The sequence below is a fragment of the Podarcis tiliguerta genome (genome assembly GCF_965153285.1).
Source record: "Podarcis tiliguerta genome assembly, chromosome: 14".
Classification (NCBI taxonomy): domain Eukaryota; kingdom Metazoa; phylum Chordata; class Lepidosauria; order Squamata; family Lacertidae; genus Podarcis; species Podarcis tiliguerta.
The window spans coordinates 21,204,438-21,230,095 of NC_139547.1; the positions used below are offsets into that span (position 1 = coordinate 21,204,438).

Genomic DNA, 25,658 nt, shown 5'->3' on the forward strand with positions numbered 1-25,658 from the left:
GCTTCACAGAAGCATCTTATGGACTAGATAGGTCTTTGGCCTGATCCAGCAGGGCTTTTCTCATGCTCTTGTATCATGGTAATATTTTTATTTTAAAAAAATATATTTGTTTCTACAAACAAAATGTGCATGTTCCCAGGTAAGTGTGTTTAGTACCAGACTTGTAGCGCCAAAAATTCCTGGACCCGTGAAAGTGCTGCGATTTCAGGTCTTGTTTTTTTGTTTTTCAGTTTCGGTGCGCTTTTTCATAGTATTGTTTTATTTTCAAAAGGGTTGGCAAACTTTTTATTTTGTCGTAAGACATCAGGAATGTAGAAGCAGTTGCACAGCATGGAATAATAGAGGTCTGCTAATTGCATACTTTTGCAACTGAAGTAATACCTAATTAGGGATTGTTTTTGATTTTTAAAGAAATCCTGCTCCTCTGCCAAAAAAAAAGGCTTCCAGGGCAACTTACAAATCACTAAAAAGAAAGTTTTTATCTCTTAATGACCTCAGACATACCATTTGAAAGGACAACACAAAATTAAAATGGTTTGCAGAATAGAGGAGAAAACAACCAAACGCCCTTAGTTTTCACATGCTTTTTATCGGAAAAAATACAAAACGGAAAGGCACTGGTGAAAAGCAACAGTAATAATAGAATTGTAGAGTTGGAAAAGAGCCACAAGGGTCATCTAGTCCAACCCCCTGCAATGCAGAAATCTTTTGTCCAGCATGGGTCTCCTTCACAGTGAGATTAAGAGTCTTGTGCTCTACTGACCGAGCTGCGCCAGTAGACAAACTGTTTGGCAGATTACACAGCTGTTTTGAGCATCAGCCTCAGAGAATCGACAGTCCAGGCATCTGTTGCTCCAGTTCTAGCATGCAGTTGAGGCTGAAGTTGCAACCACAGCGGTAGAGCTTGCGCAGCCTGCCCAAGCCCTGTACGATATAAGCCAGACTTGCATCTCCCAGAGCCTCGCAGCAGGTAATGTTCAAGGTTGAAAGGGGCAAGCACCCCCTTGCCAGGTGCCTAATTCCCCTGTCGGTGATATTGCAGTAGCTTATTTCGAGGATGTTCAAGCTGCTCATGCCCGACAGGAACAGCAGCCCCTCGTCCCTGATCTTCTCACAGCAGCAGAGTTTGAGGTGGCGCAAGCTGGAGAGGCCCTGGGCCAGATACCGACAGGTGAGATTGGTGAGCCGCTCGCATTCCTCAAGGTCGAGCTCCTCCAGCTGCAGGCAGCCGCGGCTGGTGATGCCCGCAAGGTGCCCAATGCCCGCGTCGCTGATTCTCTGGCAGAAGCTCAGGTTGAGGCTCTTCAGCCTGCTCAGGAGCGACATGGACGGCAGAGCTCCATCCCCGATATTCCCACAGAAGCGGAGGCTGAGGTGGACCAGGCGGGGGAGGCCCTGGGTCACGTAGCGGACGGCATGATCGCTGAGCTGGCCGCAGCCCGCCAGGTCGAGTTCCTCCAACCCCAGGCAGCCGTCGGCAGTGATGCCCGCGAGGTGCCCAACGCCCACGTCGGTGATTCTCTGGCAGAAGCTCAGGTTGAGGGTTCTCAGCCTGGTCAGGCGCGACAGGGGCACCAAAGCCTCATCTGTGATGCCCCCACAGAAGCGGACGCTGAGGTAGCGCAGGCGGGGTAGGCCCTCCGCCACGTGGTGGAGGGCAAGATCGCTGAGTCTGTCGCAGTTCTCTAGGCTGAGGCACTCCAGCTGCAGGCAGCCCCTTGCCGTGATGCCCGCCAAGTGCCCTACGCCCACGTTGGTGACCAGGTTGCAGTGGTCCAGGCTGAGCTTCTTCAGGTGCAGCAGCCTGTCGCTGAGGAGCAGGAGGCCCGCGTCACTCACGTGCCTGCACCCGAACAGCACCAGCTCCTCCAGGCCTTTCAGATGCTTGCCAATCTGCGCCAGGGTCCTCTTGGTGACGGATGGGCAGCCGGTCATGTTCAGCGCCCGCAGGGAGGGCAGCCCGGCCCGCAAAGCTCGGCACAGCTCACTGTAGGTTTCGGGGGTGCAGATTGCGGGGCTGACGAAGCCCATGGCCTCACAGGGCGTCATCACGAACCGCACCCGACGGATGCCCCAGGCTGCCATGTTGGCCAGCATCGACGGGTCGTTGCGGAGATGGCACAGGGACACGGGGGCCTCCGAACGCCACCACAAGATCTGGTAGGAAGCGGCTCGCCAGCCGCGGCACACCTGCGACACCTGGACCTGGTCCTCGTCGTCCAGGTACTCGAAGATCTTGATCAGCAGCTCCGGAGGCAGGAGAGAAATGGGAGGCGGCGGCTCCTGCTCGGAACCACTGCTGCTGCTGCCGCCGCCGCCGTCCTCGGGAGGAGGCGCCTTTCGCTTCCTCCGGCCGGGACCCATTGCCTGCGGAGCCCGGCTGCAGACGAGCAAACTTGCGTCTGGTTAGCCGCCCGGCGCTGCTCGAGACTAGCTGCTTGCTGGACCCGTCCTACGCTACTTGTGCCTGAAGCTCAGCCCAGCCCAGCGATGGGGCGGGTGAAGCCAGAGCCCCCGCCCCTTCCAGGATCATTCTAAAGTCATGTCTTCCTTCCATGGGCGTAGCCAAGGAAACGGGGAGCAGGGGGCAGCTGCCCCCCTCAATGGAGTAAATAAATAAAAATACTTATCTGAGGCTCTGTCCCCCTAACATGAAACTTGCCTCCCTCATAAATCCTGGCTACGCCCATGCTTCTTTTTCCCATAATCATAGAAGCAGGTCCTAGGGGCCGAGGTCCTTCCCCCATAAAATATTTAAGGAGGCCGCCCCCCAAAGTTGATAGGCACTGCCATTCAAATAGGGCGTGCGTGTGACGTGTTATGTGATCGATTAGGCGCTGTGGGCTTGCCTTCCCCCCAATATTTCTTTCAAGTTGGCCCCTTTCCCCAACATGCTACCCTCCAGGTGCTGAACTACAATTCCCGCGAGCGGCGAGCCCGAGCCTAGGCTAATCATCACGGGAGTTGCGGTTCAAAGCTTTCAGGGGGCGCCTGGATTCAGGGGGCGCCCCTGCTGCTGCTTCGCAGAATTTGGGAGGGTTGAGGGTGTTTTTTTAAAGAAAAAATACAATCAAGTGCTATTTCAGTTTTATGCAGTAAGTATGTCGCAAACGCCGCAGCCAGAGTTTTTGCAAAGGCTTTGTGCTGTTTCCCGTGCAGGTCTCCTCTGGAGTAAGCCCCGCTCCCTGCCATAGACCTTACTCTCTAGCAAAGCTCGCCGCGCGACGGCTGCCTTCGCTTTCAAAACTTTGCCCCGTCATCTTAACTTTCGCTCCTCCCCCTTCTCCGGATTGGCCGTAGCTCCTCCCTCCTGTCGCCTCCACTTTCCTCGAGGAGCACCGTTTTCCCCCTCTTGTCTCTTCCTGATTGGCTTAAGCTTCTCCACGCCCTCATTGGCTCGGAACTGGAGTTCTGAGCTGCGGTTTTTTTCATTGGACAGTTAACGAAAGGGGCGTGGTGATTACAGCCAACAGGACCCGGATGTTGCCGGGGAGGCGGATCAGTTGCAGTTCCGGGTCTACTGCGAGATGGATTTGGGGGCAGCGCAAGAGGAGAAGCCGCCCCTGGAGCGGGAAGGGGTCCAGTTCCTTCAGCAGACAGGTGAGGGGGTCTCTGGGGGGGGGGGATTAGCATATGGCCTTTCTTGAGGCGGAGGGGCCAGGAAACGGCCCTCGAGGAGCCTCCATTTTCAGGAATAGCCTACCTTAAAGCTGTCAGGTGCTGCCTGGGGGCAAAGTAGAGGGGTCGTCGTTGTTTATCGGTGTTAAATCGCCTGCCTGTCGATCTGTAGAGGAGCAGCTGCGTTTTGTGGCACCTTTTCAAAAGGCAGGTGAATTTATAGGTCTTCTCAACGGCCTAATCTCGCAATCTGTCACAGGGGGAGGTCTGCAGCTGTCAGTGGTAGAGCCTCTGCTTCGCGTGCAGAAGGTGCCCTCCATCTCCAAAGCAAGGTTGTGAGAGAATTCTTGTCTGAAATCCCAGCGCAGTGAACACAGGTCTGGATGGGCCAACAATGGTCTGACTTTTTGTAGGGCAGCTTCCTAAAGCCTATGTCGTGATAAATATAAACTGGTTTGCTGGCTGGCTTGCTACAGTGTTCTAAGCGCACCGTGGAGGTTTGCAAAGGTTTCCAATTGGATAGGTATGATACAGGAGGGGAAAGGAATGGGGAGGGAGGAGGAAAGCGAGTCACTGCAGGTACAAGTAGAGTAGGCATCCCCAACCTTCGGCCCTCCAGATATTTTGGACTAGAATTCCCATCATCCCTGACTACTGGTCCTGGAAGGCCGAAGGTTGGGGATGCCTGAAGTAGAGCAATGCTAATTCCTAATCCTGTATACGGGGGTGGGGGGTGGGTTAGGATGTGGCAGAAGTCCCCATTGCACCTGTTGGAATCATGTGCAAGCAATATGGCAACCTCCAAAATGGATGGTTCTGCTGTGCTAGCTTGGGTGTAACGTTGCAAAAAGCACCAAAGTTGTTGCCACCGCCAGCACCTCCAAATGCAGCAATGCCTCTCCCATCTCATTTATCCAAATCCTCACTCAGTCATGAAGCTCACCTAGGGCCCGACACTGCCTCTCAGCATAACCTACCTCACAGGGTTGTTGTAGAGTTTAAATGAGGAGGGGGAGAACCATGTATGCCACCTCGATACATGCAGTATCAAGCAACCTGTAGGTTCTTCCGCCTCTGTTTTTTTATTTTTGGTGTACTAAGTATTTGTTTAGTTTATATCTTTGGTTAATGGGATTTTGCATTCCCAGGAAATCTCCCATCCAGGCTCAGACGAGACCTAGACATCATGTACTGTGTGTCACATGTACTGTGTAATATGGCATTGTACCTATGGCCTACCTTTCAGCCAAGGGTGGCTCTCAAAGTGACATGCAGCAATCTACAGATGGCACCTTACAGTGGCTACAATTTGTTATGTTTATGATTTATTTGCTTCGTTCATATTAAGGGCTGGAGCCAACACTGGGCATGTGGCGTTCTGCTCATGCAGTGGGACTTCCCCTTCCTCTCCTCTCCCTGCATAGTTTCAAAATATGCTCCAGACATTCCACCATCTCTCTGGGGTAGATTTTGGGGTAGGGAGCAGGGGTTACAGAGGAGAGCAGGGGAAAGTTCCCTTGCACAAGTGGAAGTCTGCTGCGCTAGCAGAACAGAGCTTTGTATCATGCTTTGTATAGCTGTCTAAAACAATTGACCAGTTTTATTATTTCCCCTGCCTCTCGGATGAGATTTTTGCCTTTCATCTGTTTGATAACTTGCAACTGCATTCAGGTGTTCTAGATCACTCACATGATAAAGGAGAGCAGGCTAAATTCACCCCACCTTCTACACGTCAGAGAAAACTTTTGCAAGGGCCTTTTGTACTCATAAGGGAACGCTGTGCATTTTAGACTCCTGGTTTTCTAGCAAACTAAATGTTTCTTGTGGGGGGAAGATGCAGAGCAGGCTCCTCACTTCAGAAGCTATCTCTCCAGTTTGTGGATTAGGTGTGTGGAACTAGCATGCTTATCATCCTCGTTCAAGACTAATTTCTAGCTGCTGTTTTTCTTTCTTCCCACCCCCCTATTTTGAGTCCCAGTGAGTAGGGAGTTCATGGTTTTGTGTTTATTAATGTTATGCTATGACACTTTGTAGCCAAGATGGCTGGAATTCATGTTTAAAAAGTAGGATAAAAATGTTGAAAGCAAAATAATTTATTTCATTTATGAATTTGCTTCCTGTGAAGTATTTCAAAGTGACTTCACAATACCGTAAAATTATATTCAAAACTATTGCATATCTAAAAATGGGGTGTATCCAATGTAGTCACTTAGCGTAGTTGTTCCACTGGTGAAACATTGTTGCACAAAAGAACGCAGGAGTAGATGACTGCTAAATATGTTGCACAATAGCTTGTGCTGTCTGTTCTGCAGCATTAAAACTCACCTGTTCTCTAATACAAGAGGACCTGCACTACAGACAGTGTTGGCTACAGCTCAGTTAGAACTAGTGCATGTATAAGAATCTTGACTTATAAGGCTTTTTTGGAAGAGGAAACAGACACAAAAAACTATAGAGATGTCACTATTCTGATATGTAACAAGAGGAAGCTCCAACAGGTAAGTACCACCACATAATTTGTTGAATAGACCTACTGATAAGATGGTATCTGCAAGTTGCCCTCTCCTGCAGAACGCAGTGATCAGTTGGGTATTGAATGTTTGAAGCTATCTTTAAGTTATACTGTGATTGAGTCAGTCAGGAATTTATTAAAGTCACCTGAGCAGGAGGCAAACTAGAAATTGCACAATGACACATGAGTGAATGGTTTGGCTGTTTCTGCTCAGGTGTGTGCCACCACCAACCCTCTGAAGCAGATCTTGGTGGTGTGCAGGAGGCTGCAGGCAGAGCTGCCGACTCCTTCCCACTAACTGTATCTGTTCCAATTTCGAACGGGACACTTTGGGTTTTGGCCAAAATTGCAGCCTCAAATCAGTTATAAAAAATGACCGAAGAGCTAGCTGACTTCTGTGTAACAAAATTATTTGTCCCCTTGAGGAAGATGCTTGGAAACTTCTCTAAAGAAGCTCAGGAAACTGTCTCATGAAAGAATATAGTAGGTGTTAATAATAATAATTTTATTATTTAATACCCCGCCCATCTGGCTGGGTTTTTCCAGGCACTCTGGCCGGCTTACAGAATATATAAAACTTAATAAAGCATCAAACATTTAAAAAACTTCCCAATACAGGGAAGTTCTCTAACCCCCAGTAACTACAAGAGTGCACAAGAGAGTGTGCGCCTCTTTAGCGGCTGCTGGACTTCACTTCCCATCCCTATCCAATGGACAGTCTGATGGGGACAGATGAGAGTCCATCAGCATCGTATGGGCATTACGTTGGCTCCTGCTGCCCTTCAGCCAAGCCTAATTATTGTATCTGTTTGTGTTCTCTTCCAGTGGGCTCACTTTTTGCGGACTATGGGTGGTACATCCTCCTCAGCTCCGTTGCGATCTATCTTCTTATACAAAAGCTCTCGCGAAGCTTTCGAGACAAGAGGCGGCCCCGCTTGGATGCAGCAGCTGTTGGTTTGTATGGGATTGGGAGAGGATGTGTTGTCCTGCACTGTTTTGCCATACAGAGTGACTTACACACATGCCATAAAACTTCACACAGCTAAATCTGTGTGCACAGCTTACGTGTGACACACATGCAGGCCATAGTTTCTCCTCCTAATGATATTCATGAATGAGCTGGGATATAAGGGCTAAGGTATCCTGGACCTGGAACAGCTTGGATCCAGGGTGTCTTAAGGACCATTTGAATGAATGACATCCCAGCTCATTCACTAAGATCACCCCAGAGCAGCACTGTTAGTTGTTCCCATCACAGAGGTCTGATGGATCACAACGAGAAGGCAGGCATCTAGTGTGCCTGTTCTCCCCGACCTAACAGCTGATATGCAGGGTAGAACAGCAGCTGTATTCCTGTGTACCTTCTGGCCTCCAGCCAGCCCCAGAGCTTCAATTCTAGTTGTAGATATTTTTGGATACAGTATTTTTGGTATGGATTGAAGAGAAAACGGCAAAGAGGGTGTTTTAATTGTGTTTAGAGGGTGCTCCCCACTTTACACAATTTTGCTTATGCATATGGGGACCCGGAACGTAACCCCTGTGTAAAGTGGGGAGTCACCTGTATCTTCCTCGCACGCCTGGGCCTGGGTGGGTGTTTTGCCCCTTCAGCCAGGTGATTCTTTGGAGGGTCCCCAAACGCTTTGGGGGTTTGCTGTAGGAAGGGGACCCAGGAGGTTTTCAGAAGTGTGCAGAAGCAATGTCCCTGTTCTCTAGACAGCAGCTGGCATCTGGTCTTCCTGCAAGCTTTGTTAACAAAACAAACATCTGAAAGGGCCAGGAGTGACTCTGCAATTAGTGAATTGTGGATTTCAGTTTGACTATTCAGGTGAACCAGTCAAATAATGCAGAGGGGGTTAACTAATTATTTCTGAATGGTATTGCGGGAAAAGATAGCTAAGTTGGGATTGGCTTATATTGGAATGGTTGGATCAATCCATCAACCTCTGGTGGATGATTTAGAAGGATTGGGTCTGGCATCACTTTCACTGTGCATTTTGTGCCAGTATCCATACTCAGCAGAGTTATATCTCAACACAGCTCCTGCCCTGGAATCGTCTTTGGGGTTGAAGGTACACACAGTAGGCAGTAAACACTCATGGACACCATAAAGATTCAGTCAGATGTAGAGGTTTACTTGACAGGTATAAAAGCATATTGGTGGCAAATATACACAGACATTCACCACTGCCAGGGTCAAGGCATGCTTAGAGCCCAGCCAGAGTCCAAGCCTCTCTGTCTTCTTCTCTCACCGCAAGACGCAAGCAAGAGACACAACAAATTCCACAGAACCATTGTTATCAGTACTTCCTGTCCCACTCTGCATGTACAAAGAACAGTTCCCATGAAAAATGTCCTTGCACAGAGAAAATAATCTCAGCCTTATGTTGCTTCTTGAAACTTCTTCTCTGTTTCTGGAAAAAATGTTTCTCTCTCACACAGACAGAGGATATCCAACAGGATGAAAGTAGCTCAAGCCTCTTTGGACTACTTTGTGATCTCAGCTTTTGATAACTCTTTTCTGTGATTGGTTTAGAACCCGATGCTGTGGTGAGACGACAGGAAGCTCTGCTCGCAGCCCGTCTGCGCATGCAAGAAGAGTTGAACGAGCAAGCGGAAAAATTCAAAGAAAAACAGAAGAAGGTAATGCTGTTTGAGCCAGGTAGCCTTGTGTTTGACAGTCAAACCGATGTTTGGTAAAACTCTGCTGACTCATGGGCCTGCCAACTCCTTGCATTCCAGGGAAAATAAGCACCCTACCCTGTGTTGGCCTTTTGTGTACTCCTTCCCTCCTGCGGGGGAAAAGAACTGGTGAACTGTGTGAGTGCAGTCTCTCGCTGCCCAGCCAAGCTACTTTTGCGTGCCCAAGAACAAGTGATTCAGGTTATGTGGCCATGGCGAGAACTGCATGCAAAGGCAGTGGCACTGATCGCACCCGGCATGGTAGGGCAAATGCCATGGGCCCCGAGAAGTCCACTAGAGTGGGCATCAGGTTTTGAAATTTAGGAGTGGGGGAATAATTGTAAGTGTCTGGTGCTGAAAGGAGAAACTCCAGGCAGGATCCCTGCAGTGGCCACTGTCTCTGCCCCTCTTCTTCTCTGCCCTGGTGCCTCTGGATTCCACCCTCGAATGTATGGATGCTACATTGGGGGCCAAAGGCATTTGAGGAAAGTAGATGGTGGCTGGTGATGCTTTTCCTTTCAGGGGTAGGGGTGGGGGAAGTTGTGCTGGCCTTGATGAGCGCATCACTCGTGTGTCTGCGGCTGTTTTGAAGAGCCTGTATCTCCAAATCATGCCCCAGAAAGCGTACTGGGCCTGGTGGCAACCATCCTATATAACTCGCTTTCAAGAGCCCAGCCCTGAAAGGAGTAGCACTGCAGTGAATGGCTGCAGTGGCCTCTCCATGCCATTTCTGCCTGCTCCTGCCTGCTCCTACTCTCCACTTATCATTTCTAAGCCTGCTCAAATGAAGGCACGACAGTCTGGTTTTGCTCGGTACTCTTACTGGATTGAGAGTTATCCTTTGAATGCAACAGCAGGGGAGTTCCCTGTGTCTTTAAAAGATGTTGACTGGCGTTTGTTTTACCTTTTTAAGGTGTATCATTTTGTAGACCTTGCATATTAGCTATTCAGCCTGTATCTAGGATACTTTCTGGAAAACAAGCTCCACTGCCACAAAAGCAAAACACTGCATGGCTTCGTCAAACAACTCTGCACCCTCTTAGGTAGCAGATGTTGCAATTAAGCATTGCCTCTCTAGGACCTGGTTGCAGATTTTTCTGTTTCTGTCTACCTAAACCAGGCTTACACACCCTATGACCCAATCAGCTGTTTGTTGTGGCTTCCCAGGTCCCTTATCATCAAGTCTCAGGCTTGCAGTGGAGAGAGGAGGCTGATCCAAGGTCTGCCATGGCTGGAGAGCTGTGCTTGCTTTATTTAATAAGGTTTATATGCACCATGATCAACTGAAAATAAAACTCTTAAGCACTTTGATAGTATAAAATATTCATAAGAATACAGTGATGCATCAACAGACATTAAAAACAAAGTGACAATATACATTTATAGAAATGTAGATCAAATCAATAGTATTTTAAAAAAAAACAAATATACATGATAAGATTTACATTTATTGAGTTGTTGTTGTTTAGTCATTTAGTCATGTCCGACTCTTCGTGACCCCATGGACCAGAGCACGCCAGGCACTCCTCTCTTCCACTGTCTCCCGCAGTTTGGTCAAACTCCTGCTGGTAGCTTTGAGAACACTATCCAACCATCTCGCCCTCTGTCGTCCCCTTCTCCTTGTGCCCTCCATCTTTCCCAACATCGGGGTCTTTTCCAGGGAGTCTTCTCTTCTCATGAGGTGGCCAAAGTATTGGAGCCTCAGCTTCACGATCTGTCCTTCCAGTGAGCACTCAGGGCTGATTTCCTTAAGAATGGATAGGTTTGATCTTCTTGCAGTCCATGGGACTCTCAAGAGTCTCCTCCAGCACCATAATTCAAAAGCATCAATTCTTCGGCGATCAGCCTTCTTTATGATCCAGCTTTCACTTCCATACATCACTACTGGGAAAACCACAGCTTTAACTATACGGACCTTTGTTGGCAAGGTGATGTCTCTACTTTTTAAGATGCTGTCTAGGTTTGTCATTGCTTTTCTCCCAAGAAGCAGGCATCTTTTAATTTCATGGCTGCTGTCACCATCTGCAGTGATCATGGAGCCCAAGAAAGTAAAATCTCTCACTGCCTCCATTTCTTCCCCTTCTATTTGCCAGGAGGTGATGGGACCAGTGGCCATGATCTTCGTTTTTTTGATGTTGAGCTTCAGACCATATTTTGCACTCTCCTCTTTTACCCTCAATAAAAGGTTCTTTAATTCCTCCTCACTTTCTACCATCAAGGTTGTGTCATCTGCATATCTGAGGTTGTTGATATTTCTTCCAGCAATCTTAATTCCGGCTAGGGATTCATCCAGCCCAGCCTTTTGCATGATGAATTCTGCATATAAGTTAAATAAGCAGGGAGACAATATACAGCCTTGTCGTACTCCTTTCTTTATTTCTCCTACTTTATTGAGTAGGATTGCTTAAATAAAAAAAGCTTGGGGTGTTTTTTAGCCGGAATGGAAAACAGTACAGTGAAGACACCGGCCTCTTATCAGAAGGCAGGAAACTCCAGAGATTAGCTACTGCCACATTCCTTGCAACTGCAGAATGAATGTTACATGGCGCTGATAAAAGTGCCAATTCTGCAGATCAAAGCAGTTGAGTTGGCACATGCTAGATGCACGTTCAGTTGGGTGGCTTATCCAAGTTGTTGTAGGTCTGAGCTACATTTTTTTATCAGGCTTTTTAAAATAATCTAAAATAAATCTGTTGTTTCTCCTTAGGCTGAAAAAGAGAAGAGAAGGCAGAAGATAGTCATGTGGGAAAGCATGCAGGAAGGCAAAAGTTATAAGGAGACCCTGAAACAGAATCAGGTTGGTTTGGTCTTTTGGGAAGGGAGGGACAAATATACAGGGGTACCTCGATTTTTGAACGTAATCCGTTCTGGAAGACTGTTCGATTTCCAAAACTTTTGAAAGCCAAGGCTCAAATGGTAGTTTGCAAATTCAACAGAGAAAATTGAAAATAAACTCAGCAGAAGCCGTTCAACATTTGCTTCCGGGTTTTCAGCGCTCAAAAATTGAAATGTTTGACTTCCAAGACATTCGAAAACCGAGGTACCACTGCATTCAAAATTGAGAATGAGCTAAAATTGCTGAATCAACTCTTCCTCTAAACAGCAGGAACCTGATCCTGGAGCATCTGCAGCGGCTGCTGCCCCAAAGCCAAAACCCAACAGGAAACCTTTGCGAGGTGCTGGTAAGTTCCAAGTCTGTTTAACAGCAAACAAGGTTTTGGGTCCCACACTTACCGTATTTTTCGCTCCATAAGGAGCACCGGACCATAGGGTACACCTAGTTTTTAGGGGGGGAAATCAAGAAAAAAAAATCCATCCCGCTGGCTGTCTTGGCTTCCTCTTTAGCCACGCGCAACCTCTCCAGCTGGGAGAGGCTGTGCGCAGCTTTGGCAGAAGCCAAGACAGCAAGCTGGATGGATCCCACTTGCTGTCTTGGCTTCGTTTTTAGCCAAGAAAAAAGTGAGTGAAACATAGTTGTGTCATGGATCCCGAATGCCTTGCTACTCTTCTGTTTTGGCTCCCGAACGCCACAAACCCAAAAGTGAGTGTTCCGGTTTGTGAATGTTTCTTTGGAACCTGAACGTCTGACGGGGCTTCTGCGGCTTCCGTCTGACGGAGCTTCCTGCAGCCAATCAGAAGCCGTGCTTTGGTTTCCGAATGTTTTGGAAGTCAAACGGACTTCCAGAACAGATTCCGTTTGACTTCGGAGGCACCCCTGTAATTGGTTTCAAAAGTGAGGTTAGAGCCAAATGCCTGGACCACATTTTCAAGTCACTCAAGAAACTGCGCTGTAACTCCCTTTCTTTTCCTTGAACAGTCATGCTACGGTTTCTCTCTTGCTCCTCTCTTCTCCCAGGTTACAACCCCCTCTCTGGAGAAGGTGGCGGGACTTGCTCGTGGAGACCAGGGCGCCGCGGGCCTTCCTCGGGTGGATGAGGCTAATTCTGCCGGTGCTGTCCATCGACACCGGCAGGCATTAACTTAACTCCACAACTGTGGCTGTCTGTGGGCTGCTTGGCACAGGGACTTTGGGTGGGGGGCTGTTTTTAGCACTGTAACAGGTGGGATTCAGCTACTGAATCCTGTCTGCAGAAGCCCTGAGCAGGTACTATAGTTTGCACATTGGGGCATTCCTCCCTCTCTCCCCTTCTTGCGTCCCATGAAATTGGCTAGGGGAAGGGATCAGGAGAACCATAGGAACAGCGCATCGGGGTGGGGTGGGGTGGCGAGATCATTGCATCCGGGAAGCATAAATGCTTGCATTGAGTGGAGGAGCACAACATTGAATTTCCAAAGCATTTTAATGTAGCCAAGCTGCCCAAAATAAATGGTGAGCATTGACAAAAAGTGATGCTCGCGGGACGGGGACGGACAGTTCCTTTCCTTTCCTTTCCGAGAGGCCTGGTTGCCATGGCTTTGCACTTTAGTCTGGATGATGGGCTTTTCTTTTGAGATACCTTTTCTGTGAAATGGGGATGTTGCCCATTCTGCCTTGCAAGAGGGCTTGTGACTTAACCTTCTGCTGAGAGTGGTTTGGACTCCACTGGAGAAAAGGCTGTTTTAAAGGGCAGCGTGTGCTACCCCCCCTCCCCTCTTCAAAAGTGAGCTTCAGGCATCAAAACTGGAATTTTCTCAAAGTAGCGGAACAAACTGACATTAGGGAAGTGTGCTGGCAGGTCGGTGCAAGTAATGGTGAGGTAGAAGGACACTGCTTTGGGTGTTAGGACCAGGTGGGTTTCCTGCCCACAGTTTCCTAACTGGCTTTTCCACCCAAACTTCCTGCTGGCAAGGTGGTCAGATAGCATGATTGATGGATTTGTTTTGAGCTTGGCTCTGAGCATCACTGAGGAACCTGTGACTTTCAAGATGCTACTGTCATGCTCCAACCCCCATCAGCCCCCAGCAAAACACCACAAATTCAAATCTTAACATAGTCAAAAGACCTCATAAAGGCACGTTAAAATATGAAGATCGCACAACTTTTAACATAGCCAAATTAGAATATATGGTACTTATATAGACCAAGGACAGGAACAAACCACAAATGAAATTAACAAGATAGTCTTTTATGGGTCTCTTGCAGTTTGAAAGAGATTCAGCAACAGTTTCCATTATTATTCCAGTAAAGAGGCCGAATACAATTTGAATATCATTCCTGGGTATTTTTAATAGGATGAGAGTAAATAATCCATTATGATCATCTCTGTCAAAGTTGCATACAAAAGCCCCAAGCATGTGTTAATGTTTCTGTTGCTCCATCTCTCCTATGTAAACAAGGAAAGTATTGTGTGAGGAACACATGAAACCAGCCTTCCCAATCCTGATGCACTCCAGGTTTTCTGACTCCAACTCCCATTCAGCCCCAGCCATCTCAGCCAATTGTCAGGGCTGATGGGAGTTGTAGTCCAGCAACATCCAGAGGTCCACAGGTTCCCCAGCCCTGCCTTTGGGAGTTTTCAACGTCCACAGTTATGGATGCGATTGTCCCTGTACCAAGCAGCCTTGAATGATGCAGTCCTTATAAATGGTGAACGTACCACTAATGGCTGCTGAAACTAGACAGCAAGTGGAGAGTTTTTGCCATTTCCTCTTTTTATGTTCTCAGCTTTGTATGACAAATATATATATATACTGTAAATAACATTACAGCAATTTCTATAGCTTTTTTTCTATAGAGAAGTATGTATTCTAGCTTAATAGATGTGTCTCAAGCAAGTAAATTGGTTGTGTGTGGCTTTTTCTGAAGATCTTCCTTCCCCGCCCCTCCCTCCCCGCTCAAAATATTGTTAATTAATAAATATTATTTATATAGTGCTAGCAGCGTACAGGAGTCTTTGCAGAGAAGCATAAGGGAGGGGAGGAAACATACCCAGAGCAAAGCAGGTCTTGCTAAGGGGGCTTAGCTTGCAACCTAAAATTTTGCTGGAGAGGAGGGTTTATCTGCATATGTTTGAAATACTTCGGACTCCTTCTTTGACAAAAAGGAGAAATAAAAGAGGCTTGCAAGCAGTGCAGAAATAAAGACTACCATATAAATAAAACAATCGGAAACGAAACACGAAGCTAGGGCTGTAGTCCTTGTACATGGGGGGAAAGCCAATATGGTGCTCTCTTGATGTTGGCTGGATTACTAACTCCTATTAGCCCTAACCATTGGCCTTGAAAGCCAGGGTTGGTGGGTCTTGGAGTCCACAACTTGAGGAGGAAATCATGTTGGTGGCTACTGCTGTACACACTTAACTTGGGAGTAAGCCCCGTTGCCCTGTAAAGTACAGCAGACTAAAACAAGTCGTGGGAAGAACTCACGAGAAACTATCTTCAGCAGCAGTCCCCAAGTCTGCCACGGATGTGATCCTCTCAAAAGCAAGTTACATTCGTCTCAATGGAACTTATTCAGAGAATCAGAGAACTGTGGTTGTCGGAAGAGACACCAAGGGTCACCTAGTCCCAGCCCTCTGCAATGCAGGAATCACAAGTAAAGAATCCCTCATCAATTTTTGCAAAAAATTATTTAATCATTTTTTCAATAATAATAACCACAAAAAACACATGCAACAAAAACCGCAACAACACTAATAATTCAATTTAACATTTCATATTTGAGTACTGATATACCTATGACTACACCTTTTTAACAATATTTCCCCACCTCTCATCCCCCTACTTCCCACCACCATCTGCCTTATCGCTTAAAGATTCCTTCCAGATTTCTTTATATTTATCCATTCTTAATTTGCGTCGACATGCAATTCGTTCATATGTGGCTAGTCTGCCCATACTGTCAATCCATGTGCTCCGTGGAATCTTTTTGCGGCTCTTCCAATTCATCAGAACAAGTTTTTTTGTTTCTAATATGGCACGGTACATCCATTTTTTGAACCCCTCATCAATGGCCATCCAACCTCTGTTTAAAATCTTCCAAAGAAGGAGAGTCCGTCACCTTCCAAGGTCGTCTGTTCTGCCGTCAAACAGCTCTTCCGGACAGAAAGCCCTGCCTAATATTTCCTCTGAATCTCCTTCTTTGTAATTTGAATCCCATCGGTTTGGGTGCTAACCTCTGGAGCTGCAGAAAGGTGAGTAGAGGATCGCAGCCCTGCTGTGGCTGTGCAGGCTAACACACATCTCCGTGGGTGAAAACTGTTGCAAAAGGCTCTTGCTTCTTATCAGAAAACGTTTCTCAAGATGAAGCCTTGACCAAAGCTCCTTCCTGGAAGGCGGATTTAATTAACATGGAAAGATTTTTATCCTGCACTTAGCTGCTCTGCAAAGGAGTCTTAATTTATTAAAGTTAGGGCCCAGGTGACATGTTTTTTTAAACATGGGGAGGATTTTTTGTGGGATCCTTTTTTATTCCAAGTTATGTATGCCAACTTTTACTCATGCCACGATCTACAAAAATAAACCAGGGGAAAAGTTTTTGATTTGGTTTAACCCCCCCGTTACACCAGTGGTGAGAGCACACTGGAGGCAAAGTTAGCAGGAGTGTGTACACAGCCCAAATGCTTTGAAAAGATTGGGCAAGTCAGATTAAAGCAGTGGTGGCCAAACTTGGCCCTCCAGCTGTTTTGGGATCACAACTCCCATCATCCCTAGCTCATAGGACCAGTGGTTAGGGATGATGGGAATTGTAGTCCCAAAACAGCTGGAGGGCCAAGTTTGGCCATCACTGGCTTAAAGGTTTCAGCTGAGCACTTGCTTGTCCCTGGGTCAGTGGTTCCTCCCTTGGGTTGTAGTCAAAAATTAAGAATTCACTGGATGGCGTGATCCTGTTAGAATCGCATGGCTGGCAGATGAACAGCATAAGAGTTGAGAGCTGCACTTCCAGGTCCTCTTTAAAAAGCCTGAATCGAGTGACGGTGTGTGAAATGTTGGCCGAGTGCTGTGCAGCTGGAGGGATATTTCCCCTCAAGACTTTGCGAAAGCAAATCGGTCCTGGATTTTGGAATGGGAATGGAAAATCTTAGCAGCGCCCAGAGAGGGATCTAGAAGCTGCACGATGAGTAAGGCAAAGTGGGACAAGCTCTGCGCCAGCTTCAGTAAAGCATAAAGTTACTGCTCACCGCAGCCAAGCTGTGGGCTTGCCCTTACTGTAACTGGCTTTATGGGGAGGGCTGCAGCTCAGCGGTGCATCATCTGTTTTGCATGCAGTAGGTCTCGGGTTCAATTCCTGGCAGCTCCTAAGAGGGATGTCCCCTGGAAAGCTGCTGAGTAGATTGTACTGAGCTACATGGAAGGCCTAAGGATAAGCCAGGGCACGAGAACCAGCTTCTTGGGGCACCTCTGCATTGGCAGGTTTCGGCTTCAGTTGACAGACCCTTGCCAAACCCAAGCACCTGCACAGCCTCACTTGACTCAGACAATAGAGAGAAATAGCCCCAAAACAGCACCATCAGTGAGCAAGGAATGGGGTAACAGCAGGCTTGCGGGGAGGGGGGAAGCCAAGTTTTGCAGAAGTACATGTGTGTGTGGTCTTTTGGGTGGGGTCATGGTGGAGGTGATCCAAAGCAGCCCAGTGAGGACACAGCAGAGTGGAAGTAGAGTGCTGACCATGAAAGGTGGAAGTCTGGTGGTGTGTGTGTAGAATTGGATGGAATGGAACATCCTGAAAGAGGGTATAGCTCACGGGCTGACCAGATGCACTCCACGCTGCAACATTTTGTTGAACGTGCCACTTCTTGGTCTGCATTTGGATTATCTCTCTGGGATTCCTGAGGATTCAATGGGGGGAGGGGGAGGGAATATGGCCTTCCACGCCTCTCCACTGCCCCTGGACCTCTGCCCATTCCACATACTTCATTAGCCCTGCTTCACACGCCCAACTGTTTTTCATAGAATTGTAGAGTTGAAAGGGACCCAAGGGTCATCAACCCCCTGGAATGTGTCCCCGAACACGGATCGTGCTTCTTTTATTGTTGGGATGGAAGATCAAGAGGGCTCTGTAAGTGTCCGTGGAGAAACTAGCCTACTGTAGAAAGGTAAAATTTGCTTCTGTCGCTCTTCTCACTTTTCCTTCTGGCTCCCTCCCATGGCTGGAAGGTTGCAAATGTGGCTCTCTGGCTGAATGAAGGTTGTCCACTTCTGGCTTAAAGCAATAAAGCACACATGCACTCTGGGATGGGCTGACTTCAGATACAGAGCAGCAACACACACCATCCCCAGGTATCAGAAGTCACTGATTTAGTTTATCTCTCTTGTCTCAAAAAGAGAAAGGTCTGTGGCCTTCGCTCTCGGCTCGCATGTGCCTTGCTGCGTTACATCCTCTGGAGGGCAGCATCGGTCTGGATTTTGAATGAGCCTCTCTACACATCGCCACAATGGCTCATCCAAGGATATCATTAATATTTGCCTGACAAGATGAAGTGGGGATGCTTTTAAACATCTGGCCCAGAGGTCTGGAAATCTGCAAGGAGCCAGGAGGTGTCTGTGCTGCCCAGGGAGAGAGAAAAAGAGAGTTGTTGGAAATAATTCTAACCCAGACAAATGCTCCTGCTTGCCCAGTTTAGTTTTTCCACGATGACTCTGTTACCTTGAATATGGAAAAGGGTGTATTCCCCACACCCACCCTGATTACGTGGTTCTGATGGGCTGGTTGGGGTGCCCACTTGCAAAATGGCAATCTCAGGCCTACTTTGGCTTCAATAACTACGAATTAGCTTCATAACATGGTTCCTTCCAGACACTGTTGAACTTCCAATGCCAGTCAACTCCATCAGGGATTAATGTATAGGTGTCCACATACATTTGGAGGGCACCATGTTGGCTAACCTGGGACTAGGTGGTCTACAAGATGTCTCAAATTCCATGGTTCTGATCTGTATCTGTTACTTAACTGCATACCCGCCCACATTTCTTCAATGAAAATAGGGATATCTATCCTATTCGATGATAATAATCATAACAGATAATAGATAATAATTTTATTATTTACACCCCACTCATCTGATTGGGTTGACTGAGCCACTCTGTGGCTTCCGACATATATAAAAACATAATAAAACATTAAATGTTTAAAAATACAGGGCTGCCTTCAGATGTCTTCTAAAAGTTGTATAGTTACTTATTTCCTTGGCTCAGGGATCGCATAACTCCGCACCCTCCAACATTCCTCCGATGAAAATAGGAATATCCTAAGGAAAAGTGGGATATTCTGGGATCAAATCAGAAATGGGGTGGCTTCTGTAAGTTCTGACTGTCCCTGGAAAATAGGGACACTTTGGAGGATCTGTAACTGTAATTAGGACTCTCTTTACATTAGAGAACTTTTAGGTGATGGCTTGCCTTTTCATGCTTGATTGATGGCATTCAAATAAAACTGCACATTGCCAAATCCTCCCCAGAAGCGCCGTTTTGAGATGCTGAAGGAATGTAAGGTAACTTCAAAACTGTGCACTTCTATAGACGTCTGCTCAGAAGTAAGCCCCACTGAGGTTAGTCAAGCTTACTTCCTAGAGAGCTGCTGCCAGTCCGTGCAGATAGTACTGAGCTAGATGGTTCAATGATCTGACTCAGTATAAGGCAGCTTCCTATGTTCCAAGATTTGAGGCAAACTGCTAACTAAGGGCTGGGCCTATGTCTCCTATGTGGTATTGTTGGACCACAACTCCCATCATCCCTAAACATTGGCAGGAGTTTATGGGCGCTGGAGACCAACAACTGGAGGACCACAGCTTCCTCCCCCCTGTGTTAATCCATCACCTTTATGTGAAGATGTGAGGGGTTTAATCTGGACCATCCTGTGTGGCAGCCACATGTTTTCCTACTTTTTTATTTTAAAGGTTTTGTATTTTTAAAAGAGGGGCGTGGGTGGCGCTGTGGGTAAAAGCCTCAGCGCCTAGGGCTTGCCGATCGAAAAGTCAGCGGTTCGAATCCCCGCGGCAGGGTGCGCTCCCGTCATTCGGTCCCAGCGCCTGCCAACCTAGCAGTTTGAAAGCACCCCCGGGTGCAAGTAGATAAATAGGGACCTCTTACTAGCGGGAAGGTAAACGGCGTTTCCGTGTGCGGCTCTGGCTCGCCAGAGCAGCTTCGTCACGCTGGCCACGTGACCCAGAAGTGTCTCCGGACAGCGCTGGCCCCCGGCCTCTTGAGTGAGATGGGCGCACAACCCTAGAGTCTGTCACGACTGGCCCGTACAGGCAGGGGTACCTTTACCTTTACCCTTATTTTAAAAAGAGAGTGAAAGATGCCAGCCTACCACTCACTAGAAGTCCATTTGTTGATACTGCAACACACAGAAGTAGGCTTGACAAAAAGAACACACTTTAAGCCCCAGGTATTAAAATTTCCTTCAGTAAATGGAAGTTGTCCCCTGCAATTAATCACCTAGAGGTTTAATTGATTCATCTACTTAAAACTGTCTATGAGATGTTGTGTAATTAAAATTGCTTATTGACAAGAAATGAGCTTAAGTGTGTGTATGTGCACATGTGTGTGTGTGTGCACATGTCTATCTCACCGTGGTGAAAAAAGCCTTTCTCTGTGTCATTGCTTCTTATGAACCGCCTTATATCAAGCCATGCACTTGGTCCACCTAACCCAGGCCACATTCACGCCACCCATTTAAAACACTATGATGCCACCTTAAACAGCCATGGCTTCCCCCAAAGAATTATGGGAAGTTGTGAGGAAACCGTTATTCCCCCTCACATAACTCCAATTCCCAAAGTGGTTTAGCAATCCCTCTTCCCAGGAAACATGGGGAACTGTAGCTCTGTGAGGGGAATTGGTGCCTCTCAGCAACTCCCAGCACCCTTTCCAGGAACCTTCCCAGCCGCGGCTGCCTTAAGCAGCATCATAGTTCTTTAAACGAATTGTGTGAATGTGGCCCCAGACTGGTAGCAACTCTTCAGGGCCTCAGACAGTGTAGTCCTTCACATCATCTGTAATTCACAATTCTTTTTGCCTGCAATAACAAGGACTGAATTGGGAACCTTCTGTATGAAAAGCACACACTCTACTCAGCTATGTCACCTCCCCTTAAAATTTCCTGTCATGGAACCCAAGGAGGATGAGATCCAGCTCCATTCTTGACAGGGTCATTTATATAATGCCCTCCATAGACCCCTTCCTGCTGCCTGTACCATCCTCAAGTGGTGTTGCAACAATGAGCCACCATTTTATATTTCCCATAGTGCCCCAGGTACCCTAGTATAAAGAGCCATTAAAAAACCCCTTAATGCCCCAGAGTGCATTGTGGGAAATTTAAAATGTCAGTGCGTAGTTGGTGCCTGCTGACCAAGAAGCCTAGGCAATCTTTCAAGGGTGCCATGTACCCTATGAATCCCTGGCCAGGTCTTTTATGGAGTGTGACGCTTTTGAGACCACGTTATACTCCTTGCTTGACACCAACCACATTTAGGCTGCTCTGTTCTTTTTATCCTAAGGATTTGGAAAGGCACTCTCTCTCCCTGTTGCGGTGCTAAGCCACTTGGAGCTTTGTAGCTCTGTAGCCAGAGTGCTGCTTTTCACCCATATTCATCTTTGAAAAGTTGGATGGTAACAGAATCATCGTGGAATACAGCTGGTGGCATGCTGCGTCCCCACCCCCTCTGCTGCATGCTATTTTAAGGTTTCAGAAGGAAATAAATAATATACACTATGGGCAAAACCCCCCCGAAGTCACAAGAAGCCTTTGGCGCAGTGACAGCTCTATCCATCAGTGTCTTGCGCTGCTTCTGATCTCATTTCGTTTTCAAAAGCAATGATTCCCCACAATGCACTCCAGCTGGGGGCAGTTCGAATTGAAAAGTCCAGGGCTTCGTTATGCATTTGTTTGCCTAGGGAAATGTAGGCACGTGTATAGCAAGCCCCATTTCTTTTCCTTCACCCCTTTCCTGTCCTCTCTTCATCCCCTCCGGCTGCCACCATTGTCAAGTAAAATAAGGCAGCTCTGACAGCTGGGTTGGTTTTTTTCCTACGGGAAGGAGCCAGCGGGTCATGCGGCAATGCCCAGCCACTTCCTTCGTTGCATCAAAAACCACACTGGCTCCTGGCTTTTCCTGTCAGAAAACGCTTGTGATTTTAGGATATGTCATCTTTCCCTGGAATCAGGAGAGGTTTTTTTCTTCTTCTTCTTCTCTTTAATATTGATTTAGCCCCTGGTTTGAATTATACTGCCTTTTATATACGCAGAAGCACTTGTCACATCACTCTCACAGCTTGTGAGGAGAGAGGAAAACTTGCTCGGAGCTCTTTGACTCAGGAGGCTGGAAAATAATAATAATAAAAGTGTTCCTGTTCTTTTCCCGTTTGCTACAACCTTATCTGCCCCTCGTGGCAATACAAGGGTGTTCCTGGCAGTCTAAAGCCCTGGCTGCATCTGTTGGCTGAGGGTTTGCTACAGCATATTGACTTCTTCAGTTCGTTGCGAACCTTTAGGTTCATTTGGATTTAGCTTCTACCCATTGTTTTCAGTTCTTTCCCACCAGTTGGAGGATCTCTAAGCTATTTCTACTGAAGTTCCTGGACTTTGGGGTTACAAAGGCAGTGATCTCGCTGGCCAGACGGTGAGCAAGTCAAGATACCAATTAAATGTCCCAGGTCCAATCCCCAGGTAGGGCTGGGAAAGCCTCCTGGTGTCTAAAATCCCGGAGAGCTGTTGGTGGTCAGTGTTGACAACACCGAGTGAGATTGAGCAATGGGTCTGACTCAGTATAAGGCAGCCTGTGTTCCTGTCTCCTTAATTGTAGTCCATCACATCCCTCAGGAACAGCAAACAGGAAGCTGTCCTGGTCCAGCAAAAATTTGGACGTGGTTTCTGCACAGAATAGTCGTACCTGCAAAAGAGGGAGAGGAGAGCACTATCATGGGAGCCTGGCAGCGTCCTTCTCACTGCTAAAATGTTGCTCAAGTTTCTCTGTTTTTAAAATACTCGCCAACCTTTTCTGCAAACCTAGCCGTCTGACTTGCACCATACAGGCCCAGCTTCATTTCTGGGTGACGGCTTTCATTTTTGTTAATTTAAAAAAGCATTTTAAAAAAAGAATTGGTTGGCTGTTCTCTTTCTGAGACTCAGGAACAAACGGGACCTTGTAGCTGGCAGGGAAAAGTGTGATGCTTGAATGGAAACTTTGGCCTCATATTCACAGAGAGGGCCAGCCCGGAGGCTGTACCACTTCGGACTGTAGGTGGGGAATGCTCCTCCGTATAATAAACTCTCTGCAAACAGAAATCTAGCCTGTCAGGGAGTAGAAATTCTAATCCTAGTTTGCTTCCTGATGTGCTGTTTTTCTTTGCAGGGGGGAATGTTTTCGTATGGAGCGAGCATTCAATCATGCAAATTGAGATGACCGAATATTTTGTTTCATCCACATTTTTTAAGCAAACAAACCTGATCCACACTCTCCAGACTAACGCACAGATTGGAATGCAGTAATTCTTCAGTTTTTCCTGATTCAATTCTCAACCCAATAAATGTACCCAAGCTGCATTATTTTAGGTAAAATGTGTATTTTTAGGGGGAAAGTGGACAAAATGCATATTTTAGAGGAGGTGTCCCCAAAATGCATTTTTTTTTTGTGAAAAAAAATATTGTACAAAAATAATGGGGGAAATTTTGTAAAGATCAACGATAGAACCAACTGCAACATGGTTTGTGTAGCATACAGTAAGTGAGTACAGTGGTACCTCAGGTTAAGTACTTAATTCGTTCCGGAGGTCCGTTCTTAACCTGAAACTGTTCTTAACCTGAAGCACCACTTTAGCTAATAGGGCCTCCTGCTGCTGCTGCGCCGTTGGAGCACGATTTCTGTTCTCATCCTGAAGCAAAGTTCTTAACCTGAAGCACTATTTCTGGGTTAGCGGAGTCTGTAACCTGAAGCGTATGTAACCTGAGGTACGACTGTACACGTACCAGGAATGAAAAATGTTCTGTGGTCAAAAATAGCCAGCAGACTGGTGTGGAAGTGAACATAAAGAAGAGCCTGGCTGCTGGAACAGGCCAATGGCCCATCTAGTTCAACATGCCGTTCTCACAGTGGCCAACCAGAGGCCTGTAGGAAGCCTGCAAGCAGGACTTGAGTACAGAAGTGCTCTCTCCACTTGCAGTTCTCAGAAACTTGTATTCAGAGATATATCTCCTCCAATACTGGAAGTAGTACACAGCTGTCATGGCCATCAATAGTCTTCTTCTCCATTTGCCTGTTCCTCTTTAAAGCCATCCAAGTTGGTGGCCACCACTGTCTCCTCTGGTTTTATGATGGTTTATTGATGTGCTGCTCAAAGTCCTGTCCTGAATCTTCCATCGTTCAGCCTCATTGAATGACCACAAGTTGAGGACACAAGAGAGAAAGAAAAACTTGCCTCCGATTTCTCTACGCCAATGACGCCATGAATAACTGTTGCTGCTTGCTCACCATTTATCTAAACTAGAAGTCCCAATACATGTATTTTTGATGGATGGACTTACAAATGAACATATGTGAAAGTAATACAGAGCGGAGACACGACTGCTCCATCTATCTTCTGCCCCACCCTCTGTCTGAAGCTCAGCCTAGACATAGGTTTACCAACTCAGGAGGGAAAAATAGGCCTTAAGAGACTGATGTTTGGAACATAATCTGGTGTCTGACTCAATATGACCTGGACACTGCTGTCCGTGCCATTATAAAATCTCTACCTACCAGCCTACCAACCAATTAGACAAAGGAAGCTGCCCCATCACTCAGCATTCATTTTAGGAAGGTTTTGTAAGTCTTTGCCATACGATTCTAGGGCACGTCTTGTGCCACACGTCCTCATGGAAAAGTTGCATCTTAGCCCAATGCCTATTTTAAAGAGATGTTTTGCCATTTTGGCCTTGTGAGGGTTTTTTTTCAGGGAGCATTTGAGCTCTCTTTTATAACAACACTCTGTTGGTCTCCTTCAGCTGAAAGAAAGTTGCCTGAACATTAAAACACTACTACTAAAAAAATATTGTATTATATAATAATGTAGCTTTGAGTGTTCCAAGTGCTTCCTGTGCAGTATCTTAGCCCTTACAACAACTCTGTAATGCAGGCCAGTTTCAACTCTGTAAGGTGGGGTGGAATTGAGGCTGAGAGATAACAACCTGCCTAAGGCAACAGAGTGACTTGGCTATATTGGGTGACCAGGTGAGATTTGCATTCAAGTACCACAGCCTGAATTTCCAGTATTGAACTAGAAGCCACCCCTGGCTGCAATTCTCTGTGGGTGGGCAGAGGGGCTCTGTGGCTCTTCCTTTGCATCTGTTTAGTGACAAGAGTTTTGTTCTCCAATCTGTCCACCCATTTATCAATATGGCACCTTCATGGGGGTGCCATTCATATGGGGGAAAGAGTGTAGGAGAACAGGGTTAAACACCTTCACCCCCAGAACATCAGATCCCTCTTGTGCACCTCACCCTTGTAGCTGCTTTAATCTTTTTTTTATGTGTGAAATTCTGTTCCTAGATTTCCTGGGGGGTGTCACATCTAGTTTAGCACAAACCCCATTGCTCTGCTCCTGTTTTCTATCTTGGGACCTCTCCTAAAATGCAAATCATTTATACTAAATAGTGATTTTAGTTCTCCAAGTACCAGTTCTTTTACAGGCAAAACTGTATGACCCACGCAAAACAGAATGGTAGCAGCAGGGCTAGGGGAACCTTGGGGGTTGCAGAAGTACAATGAATAGTTTTTTGAAAGGGGAATTTTAGGGGTTACCTAAGGTCCTTATGCTGCCAAAACTGAATCAGCCATGCAGAATAGGAAGACAGCAGTAGGCTCAGGGACATCTTGAGTTTTTCAGAAGTACAATAAATTTCTAAATAGAAAATACTTAAAGGGGGGGTACCCCTCTGTCCTTCAACCCCATAACCCAACGAGAGTACTTAGTAGACAACTGACTGACTGTT

At 46.9% G+C, this 25,658-nt stretch overlaps 2 protein-coding genes across 3 annotated transcripts; one reads left to right on the forward strand and one right to left on the reverse strand.

Moving 5' to 3' along the window:
- Positions 1–569: 569 nt before the first annotated feature.
- LOC310664092 (F-box and leucine-rich repeat protein 13-like) lies at positions 570–2,589 on the reverse strand. Its single transcript, XM_083412653.1, has one exon. It carries the CDS (start codon positions 2,362–2,364, stop codon positions 823–825), a length of 1,542 nt encoding a protein of 513 aa, XP_083268779.1. The 5' UTR covers positions 2,365–2,589; the 3' UTR covers positions 570–822.
- Positions 2,590–3,446: 857 nt separating this feature from the next.
- Positions 3,447–14,529, forward strand: SELENOS (selenoprotein S). Of its 2 annotated transcripts, none has more exons than XM_083412343.1 (6): positions 3,447–3,600; positions 6,956–7,084; positions 8,664–8,770; positions 11,517–11,606; positions 11,913–11,991; positions 12,666–14,529. In XM_083412343.1, the coding sequence occupies exons 1-6, from the start codon at positions 3,528–3,530 to the stop codon at positions 12,743–12,745; spliced, it is 558 nt and encodes a 185-aa protein (XP_083268469.1). In that variant the 5' UTR covers positions 3,447–3,527; the 3' UTR covers positions 12,746–14,529. The 2 variants fall into 2 exon arrangements, with proteins under 2 accessions (XP_083268469.1, XP_083268470.1); XM_083412344.1 differs by having other exon boundaries at positions 11,916–11,991.
- The last annotated feature ends 11,129 nt before the right edge of the window (positions 14,530–25,658 follow it).